At 55.5% G+C, this 8,538-nt stretch overlaps 2 protein-coding genes across 3 annotated transcripts in view; one reads left to right on the top strand and one right to left on the bottom strand.

The window, feature by feature from the left end:
- The window catches only part of ERCC1 (ERCC excision repair 1, endonuclease non-catalytic subunit), a 15,759-nt gene extending 10,310 nt beyond the window's left edge, over positions 1–5,449 (top strand). For both annotated transcript variants that reach the window (XM_011231061.3, XM_019804860.2), the window contains exons 7-10: positions 2,823–2,922; positions 4,623–4,694; positions 4,934–5,002; positions 5,311–5,449. In XM_011231061.3, coding sequence (XP_011229363.1) covers positions 2,823–2,922; positions 4,623–4,694; positions 4,934–5,002; positions 5,311–5,364 — 295 coding nt within the window. In that variant the 3' untranslated portion in view covers positions 5,365–5,449. The remainder of the gene's footprint in view (positions 1–2,822; positions 2,923–4,622; positions 4,695–4,933; positions 5,003–5,310) is intronic.
- Positions 5,414–7,992, bottom strand: POLR1G (RNA polymerase I subunit G). The gene is made up of 3 exons (XM_002924239.3): positions 7,835–7,992; positions 7,327–7,468; positions 5,414–6,976 (listed from the first exon to the last, which is right to left on the bottom strand). Exons 1-3 carry the CDS (start codon positions 7,854–7,856, stop codon positions 5,560–5,562), a joined length of 1,581 nt encoding a protein of 526 aa, XP_002924285.2. The 5' UTR covers positions 7,857–7,992; the 3' UTR covers positions 5,414–5,559.
- Between the last annotated feature and the right edge of the window lie 546 nt (positions 7,993–8,538).

An 8,538-nucleotide genomic window follows, 5' to 3' on the forward strand; every position in this document is an offset into this window, starting at 1 on the left:
GAGGAGCCTGATGTGGGGCTCGATCCCATAACGCCGGGATCACGCCCTGAGCCGAAGGCAGACGCTTAACCGCTGTGCCACCCAGGCGCCCCTATACCCTTATATATATTAAGTATATTATATACTTATATATTTATATAGCATATTATATAATAGAGTATAGAATACAAGTATTCTCCTCGTGTGTAAGGAAAAAAAAACCCCAGTTCTTCCCTAATGTGGGTCTTTTTCCTGTGTCGCTTTCACTACTTGTACAAAACACTTTCCTTCTGGCCACCAGATGTGTCACGCTTTTTCCCCACGCCAAGCCATTCTCTGCAACACCCGCCGGGTGTCCTGCGGTTTAACACAGTTCTGACACCATCTGCCTGGAGATGGCATCAGATCCTGCAGGTGAAGGGCTCAGGCCAAGACCGCCCCCCACTTCAGACACCAGTCACAAGCCCAGCTTGTACTTCTGACTAGCCTGCTTCCAGGGACACCCCCCACCCCCGCCCCGCTCCGGGTTTGGTTTGCTAGAGCAGCTCACAGAACTCAGGGAAATACATTTATTGGTTCAGTAAAAGAATTTGTTAAAAGGTAAGAATCAACAGCAAGATGGTGAGAGACAGGGTGAGATGTACGGGAGGGTCCTGAGTGCAGGAGCTTCTGTCCCTGTGGAACTGGGGTACGTGACCCTCCCCGTTGGACGTGTTTGCTTATCTGGAAGCTCTGAACCCCCTGGTATTGGGATTCTATGGCACAATTAACTGTTACCTCCATTTCCAGTCCCTGCATGGGTGGGGCTGAAAATCTCAATCTTCTGATCCGTTCTGGTGACCAGCTCCCATCCAGCCCCCATCCAGGAGCCCACCCAGAGTCATCTCAGTAGAACAAACATGTGGGGCACCTGGGTGGCTCAGTCAGTTAAGTGTCTGCCTTCAGCTCAGGTCGTGATCCTGGGATACTGGGATCCTGGGATCCTGGGATCAAGCCCCGCATCAGGCTCCCTGCTCAGGGAGGGTCTGCTTCTCCCTCTCCCTTTCTCCCCCTCCCCCAGTCATTCTCTCTCTCTCAAATAAATAAAATCTTAAAAACAAAAACAAAAACAGAACAAAGATGCTCCCAGTACTCTTATCACTGAGGAATTTACAAGGGTCTCCGGAGCTCTGTGCGGGGAACCAGGGGCAGAGACCATAGAAGTTTCCTCTTACCTCACAGAAGCCTTTTCAGATGGGCTCCTCTCACTGAGCAACACGCTTCTAAGGTTCCTCCACGCCTCCTCATGACTTGGTAGCGCACTTCTTACTGCTGAATAATATCCCATTGTCTGGATGCACATTCTTTCCCAGCTGTGTAATACTCCATCAGGCAGCTAGGCCGGGCCACAACCTTGAACTCACGACCCTGAGAGATCAAGAGTTGCATACTCTACCGTCTGAGCCAGCCAGGCGCTCCGCGTGTTGGTTGTGTAGCAAAACAAAAGCAAGTGGAAACATTACTCTATTTTGTGGGAAGTAACGTCACGTAATGTTAAGGGTGCTGCCTCTCCTCGCCAGCTGTGTAATTTTGGGCAAGTGACTCCATCCCGCTGGTCTCTGCTTCCCCCTCTGTATAATGGTTTGAAAATAATAAGTGCCTTATAGGAGCTCTGGGGGGGGGTGGTTTCTAGAAGTTTCTGAGCATAATGAGTTAGAGCAATTTTTGGCATGCAGCTAGGCTCCCACAAGGCGGAATGTTTCCTATGTCTTTACATCCAAATCATGGAATGTTTTGCAACCGTGAAATAAAAGAGGTTGAGCTCCTTCTGCTGACATGGAAAGACATCCTGCTTATACCGCAGAGTGCACAAATGAAAGCAGATTCTAGCACCAGACACCGCGTGCTAACTTGAGGGTCCTGAACAAATTATTAGGGACCGTAACAATAATCCTGCTGCAGTGAAGAGAAAAGCCGCAAAGCCCATTTAAGGGGGGAAAGAAAAAGAGAATTAGAAAAAGGAATGTTTCTTTCAAGAATATGAACCATCGCTTAATCAAAAAGGCACTGCTTATTAGCGAGGATCTGAAGGCGAAGATATCTTAACCCTGAATCCTTTATTTACTTCGACTCAACTCGCTCTTCGCAAGTTCCCCAAACAAAAAAGGCCACCTTTTTCCCGGTGCCAATAAACTCCAGTTACTTTCTTCCGGACACAGATAGAGGCTTTTTAAGATTTGGTTATGTCACCTACCTTTGAAGCAGTCGGTTACATGGCAGAAAAGCCCGTGCCCGACGTGAAAATGAATGACGATTATCAGGTCGTGTTGGCCGCTATCATGGGAGTCAGCAGTCAGCTGGCCCGCAGCCTTTCTCTTGAAGTTGTGCTAGACTAAAAACCGGCAGTGGGGCCTGAATGCCTCCTGAGTGTGTCTTCCTGTGGCTGGGAAAAGAGTTACGTGTTTTTGGTCTTTTTCTCCGTCTCAAACTCCACATACCTGCTTCCCTTCCAGAATAGCTCCTATTTTTTCAACAGGTCTCTGAGGCCCAGGCGCCGTTGTGAGCGCCTGGGAGCCACAGTTCTACCACCCGCTCCCACTTGACAGATGAGGAGACTGAGGCCCAGAGAGAGAAAAGTCACTGGCCCCGGGGTCACTCAGGTGGGAAGGGGAACCTGAACCCAACGGGTCAGCCTCCTGAGCTCTGCCCCCTACGAGCAAAGGTGCGCCTGGCCGGGGTTCTCTCCAGGGGACATTTAGAGGAGCAAAGTTCACTTTTTTCCCTATATTAGAGTTAGCGTCCTAATGAACTGAATCTAAAGCATGCCCCCCACCCCCTGGCTGACCCGAATGTTCTCACTCCAGCCCCGAGGAGGCCGGGCGGTACCTGGAGACCTACAAGGCCTATGAGCAGAAGCCGGCAGACCTCCTGATGGAGAAGCTGGAGCAGGACTTCGTCTCCCGGGTGAGGCCACCGCACCTCCATGCCTGGGCCTCCCCCAGCTCCTTCCTGGGGCTTCAGTCCTATCTCTCCTCCTCCATCCCAGCCCCAGCTCCCTCTCCCTTCTCACTTACACGGCAGCTGGAGGGGTCTTCCTAAGCACACACTTCACTCTGCCCTCCCCAGCTCAAAACCCTCCCATGGCTCCCCAGTGCCTTCAGGGAAAGCCTGCCCTTCTCACCACTCTGCAAGGCCCTGCCTTTTCCACCCAGCAGCCCCGTCCACCCCTGGCCTCGCATTCTGTCACTTTTCCCACACCTGGCTCACTCCTCTAAACTTGTGCCCTTCTGTTCCCTCTGCCTGACTACCTGCCTAATCCCATCATTCCCATCTCAGCTCTGATGCCTCCTTCTCCAGGAAGCCCTCCCTGATCCCCAGGCCAGGTCAAGTGCCCCTCTCAGGGTCCCTCCCTCCCAGCCCTGCCTATGTGGGTCACCACTGTCAGGAGCTGATCTGTCTCCTACACTGAACTGGGAGCCCCAGGAGGGCCAGGCCGGGGCTGGCTCGGTCTCTGCTGTGTCCCCAGCAGCACACAGCCTTCATTGGGAGCTCAGGGAGTATTGGCTGAATGAAGCGTCTAACCTGGGCTCCAACGACTGAGTAATGGTGGACATCCACCGCCACCCCTGAGGTGGGCACTGTCAGGGGCCCCCACTTGCCTGAAAAGAGGCCCAGAGAGGTCAGTTCCCATGCCCAGGCCTCGCAGGGAGTGAGCAGTGGGCCTTGGTTTTGAACTCAGATCTGACTCCAGAGCCTGTGGTCTTCCCCTGGGCAGAACCAACTCAAGAGAAAGGGCATTTATCTTCCCATGATGTGACTGACACCCTCTCACCTAGTTGGGGACCACTCTGAGATAAACTTAAAATTTTTAAGTTTCTTTTTTTTTCTTTTTTTTTTTTTAAAGATTTTATTTATTTATTCGACAGATAGAGACAGCCAGCGAAGAGAGGGAACACAAGCAGGGGGAGTGGGAGAGGAAGAAGCAGGCTCATAGCAGAGGAGCCTGATGTGGGGCTCGATCCCACAACGCCGGGATCACGCCCTGAGCCGAAGGCAGACGCTTAACCGCTGTGCCACCCAGGCGCCCCTAAGTTTATTTTTTTCTAAGATTTTATGTATTTATTTGAGAGAGACAGCACAGCAGGAGGAGGGGCAGAGGGAGAGGCAGAAGCAGGCTTCGCACTGAGCAGGGAGCCCGACACAGGGACTCAATCCCAGGACTCTGAGATCATGACCGGAGCCAAAGGCAGACACTTAACCGACTGAGCTACCCAGGTGCCTCACTAAGATGAACTTTTCATCAAAGAAAAAGGCATTTCTTTCTTTCTTTTTTTTTTTTTTAAAGATTTTATTTATTTATTTGACAGAGAGAGACGGCCAGTGAGAGAGGGAACACAAGCAGGGGGAGTGGGAGAGGAAGAAGCAGGCTCCTAGCAGAGGAGCCTGATGTGGGGCTCGATCCCAGAGCACCCGGATCATGCCCTGAGCCAAAGGCAGACGTTTAACACCTGCACCACCCAGGCGCCCCGAAAAAGGCATTTCTTGAACGCCTCCTGCATGTGGGGCAGTCTGGGGACACAGTGGTGACCCAGTGCTACCTCCCGGGCTCAGTCTTGCGGTCATTTCTTCTCGTGATGCATGTCTGCCTCCTGCTTCCCTTCCAGGTGACTGAATGCCTGACCACCGTGAAGTCAGTCAATAAGACAGACAGCCAGACCCTCCTGACTACTTTTGGGGTAAGGAATGATTCCCTCATCCCAATGGGCATTTTGACCCCCTCGCCTTTTCAAGGACCCCCCCCACACACACACCTGCTTCCCTCCACCTTACTGCCCCCTTCCCCCCATCCTTCCTGCTTTCCCTGCCCTCCCACAGGACCTCACCTCCTTCCAGGAATATCTTAGACCCCCTGATCAGTTGGGGCAGGGTAGTCTTGTGCTCCCCATCTCTGACCCTTCACTCCCGCCTTCCCCAGTCTCTGGAACAGCTCATGGCCGCATCGCGGGAAGATCTGGCTTTGTGCCCGGGCCTGGGGCCCCAGAAGGTAACAGCTGTGGGAATGGGCTTGAGGGGTTGGGAGCAGTGAGGGAGCCCTTAGATCCCAAAGCTCTAAGGTTTTGGAAGCTGTAGGAGACAGCTTCTCCTACAGATGGGGAAAAACCGAGGCCCAGAGAGGGTGGGGACCAGCCCAAACTCACACAGCCAGTCTGGGACAGACTCAAGATCCGGCTCTTTCTCTCCTAGCCCCCAGATCCCCCTCTGGCTGAGAAAGAAGCAAAGCCCACTCCGGAGGTAGCAAACAAATGGCTCATTTAATGACCGGATCCTGGTTTCTTTCTTGCTCTCATCCAGGCCCGGAGGCTGTTTGATGTCCTACACGAGCCCTTCTTGAAAGTGCCCCGATGACCCCAGCTGCGAAGGAGGCCCTCGGTGTAACAATAAAGCATTTTCGTGGCCCAGGCTGCTGCTGGCGTGCTGGGGCAGTGACGGGCGGCGGGGGGGCGGGGGGTGTGGGGGGAGTCCTCTGCACTTGCTCTCTCCTGGCCCAGGTGGTCACCTCCAGCTTTTCTTAATTGCAGCCCTCAGTTTCCCTGGAGGAGACTACACAGAATCCTGCTGTAGCTTCTTCCGCTTCTTCTCCCGGCCTGCGGGAGCCATGGCCCCCAACTCCGGACTTGGCGGCTCGCGCACCTCCTCCTGGGATGCCGTCCCTGGCACCCCACTTCCTTCGCCCCGCTCCTTCCTCTTCCTGGTGGATGTTGGATCTGCCCGGGCCTCAGGCTCCCCCTCGGCCAGCGGCTCCAGCTCCAACACCTCGCCCGGTGGGCCACTCATCTCGGCCCTGGGCTCCGTCGCATTGTGGCCCTGTTCTTTCTTCTTCTTCTTCTTCTTGCTGGATGCTAGAGCTGCCTGCGGTTCCAGGTCCCCCGGCTCCACCTGAGGCTCCCTCACCTCTGCCCCCGGCCCCACTGGCTCCCCCGTCGCGTTTTGCCCTTTTTCTTTCTTCCTCCTCTTTTTGGCAGACGCCAGAGCTGCCTCAGCCTGAGGTTCAACTTCACAGGGCTGTTCAGGCCCCATCATCTCCCCTGGGAGCTCCAGAGGGCCCACCTCTGGCTCTGTAGCCTCAGGCCCTGGCTCCATCATTACTTGGTACCCCTTTTCTTTTTTCTTCTTCTTCGAGGACGGCTGTGAGATTGCTTCCTCCTGGGGCTCCATCTTCAGCTGCAGCGGAGACTCCGCTGCCACCCCTTCCCCTGGCTCCCTCCCTTCCAGTCCCTTCTGCCTCTTTGGCTTCCTGGTGGGAGAGAAGACTGTCTCTTCCAGAGGCTCCTTTTTAATTGTGAGTTCCGGCTCCACCGTCTGTGCTTCAGGCACTGGCGTCTGCTCTGCTGGTTCGACTGTTTCTGCCCCTTTGGGCTTCTTTTTCTTCTTCTTGGTGGTGGTAGACGGGAGCAGTGCTCCCGGGGGCTCTGACGTCTCAGCCATGGGTTCTGCTGCTCCTGGCCCCATCACCTCTAGTTCTTGCGGCTCCTGCTTTTTTTTCTTCCCCACATCCACATCTGGGGACCCCAAAGCTGTGTCCACCTCCAGGGCCCCAAGCCCATTCACCACCTCCTGGGGAACTGAGGCCTCTGGTATATGCCTCTTCTTCTTCCTCTTCCTTGAGGCTGGTGACTTCAGTGCCAAGACTGACCCAGGCCCTGTTACTGGCAGGCTGCCTCCAAAGGCACAGAACCGAGGCCTCAGGCCGGGGGGGATCTGTGGCGGAGGGCTTGCGGGGATGGGCTGCAGCAGGGTCCCTGATGGGGATTCTTGGGGACCGTCAAAGATCCTAAGGCTCCCCTGGGGGGCTGGGGCACAGGTGAGTCCCCCTCCCACCTCCCCTGAGGGAGCCAGCAGGATTGCTTCTCCAGCTTGGGGGCCGCTGCTTCTGAGGACCCGGTAGCGGTGCCGCTTGCCTGCCAACTTGCCCTTCACAATCCGGAAGCCCGAGAGAGGCACTAGCCGCCCGTTGAGGCTGAAAGGAGAAAGGGGAAGGCAGAAGCTTTGTCAGATTCTTTTGGTGAAAGGGAGGAAAGGAGCTGAGAAACTGCATTTTAAAAAAAAAATTTATTTATTCATTTGAGAGAGTGAGGGAGCACCAGCATGGGAGAGGGGCAGAGGGAGAGGGAGAAGCCAACTCTCGCTAAGCTGGGAGCCCTTGATCCCAGGACCCTGAGATCATGACATGAGCCAAAATCAGACCCTTAACCAAGAGAGTCACCCAGGCGCCCTGAGTGCCTGAGGAAAGCCCCTCTAAACTTCCCCCCAGTTCAGCCACTGGGGTGGGGAGTATTTATTACCAGGAGGTGGCCTGGGACCACTCACCAGTCTGGGGCGAAGTCTACAGGAGCCTGGATAAGCCACAGTTCCGTATCTGGGTCCCTTAACACCTCCAAAGAGAAACGAGTGGGCTCTGAAGCTGGGGACGTCTCAGTAAAGTTGGGGGGACAGAGGAACGGAGCAGCACCTGCAGAAGAGGAAACGGGGGTCTGCTGACACTTCCGCGGATCCAGTCCTCCAGGGCGCCCATCGACCGTTGGTCCCAGCCTCCTGAGCGCCTCAGTCCCCTCACCCGGTCTCTTCTCTCCGGCCTGTTCCCCAGAGGCACCCCTATCTCCACCGAGCCAATACTTGGGGGCACCCTTCCCTCCACCAGTAGTTTCCCCCACCCCATACCCTCCCTCAGTCCGAAGTCCCTTCCTTGCGGGAGATACTTCTCCGCAGGTCCTGTCTCTGGGATGTCCCCTTTTCCGCCCGAACGCCCCCGGGGGCCCCTTTCTCCTCCCGGCAGCCAACTCTTTGCACCCCGCCAGCCCGCCCTGATGCGACTCACCGCCGGACGGATTCCCCGCCATTCCGGGACCCGTGCCTCGCTCAGACCTAGCGGCCGAGAGCCGCTGGAGTGGCGCAGCTGACCACGTGGAACTGGGGGGGTGGGGCGTCACCCGGTAGCGCCCATGTGGTGCCCGAGCGCGGGGGTGTCTCTCGGGGCCCGCTCGCTCTACGAACAGAACTGGGGGGAATTTCCGCTTGTGTAGAGCAGACAACCGAGGAAGACGTCTTTTTCCGAAAATCTGCGCCCCAAATCCTCTGGTTGGCTGCTTGGCGGGAGTTAGCGCCGCACCAGGTCCCGGCATATATCCCCCCCAATCTCTCAGACATTATTTGCTCCAACGTCCTCTTAAAGGGGCAGCCACATTGGTAGCTCCTAACTCTTAAAGAGACAGGAAGCTCGATTGGTCTGAGATTCTTAAAGAGACAGGTAAGAGTCTAGGTTGGAAGGGCCGTGCTTTGAATGTTACAATCCCTTCTTGGGGGGCCCAGATGCCTGGGAAATTCGGAACTTGAGTGGGACAAGTGGGAAAATGGAGAAATGGGATAATTCCTCCGGAGGGCGTGAAGTACCAGTTTAGGGGCGGGGCTTTTGAGCTCCTAGGGAGCGGGAAACTTAAGGGGAGGAGCCTTTGGGCCTCGGGGCGGGACCTCCAGATTCCTGAGCTAAACACGCGTGGGGCGGTGCGGACTAAGGGGCGGGGT

The sequence above is a fragment of the Ailuropoda melanoleuca genome, chromosome 12, assembly GCF_002007445.2.
Source record: "Ailuropoda melanoleuca isolate Jingjing chromosome 12, ASM200744v2, whole genome shotgun sequence".
NCBI classification, from domain to species: Eukaryota; Metazoa; Chordata; class Mammalia; order Carnivora; family Ursidae; genus Ailuropoda; species Ailuropoda melanoleuca.

What these genes read in the sequence shown, in the direction of transcription:
- POLR1G (XM_002924239.3), bottom strand. Translation starts at nt 7,856, where the DNA reads ATGGCGGGGAATCCGTCCGGCG. An exon ending in GGCGGGGAATCCGTCCGGCG is followed by an intron (nt 7,469 to 7,834) that starts GTGAGTCGCATC and finishes CCTCTTCTGCAG; the next exon opens with GTGCTGCTCCGTTCCTCTGT. An exon ending in GTAGACTTCGCCCCAGACTG is followed by an intron (nt 6,977 to 7,326) that starts GTGAGTGGTCCC and finishes TTCTCCTTTCAG; the next exon opens with CCTCAACGGGCGGCTAGTGC.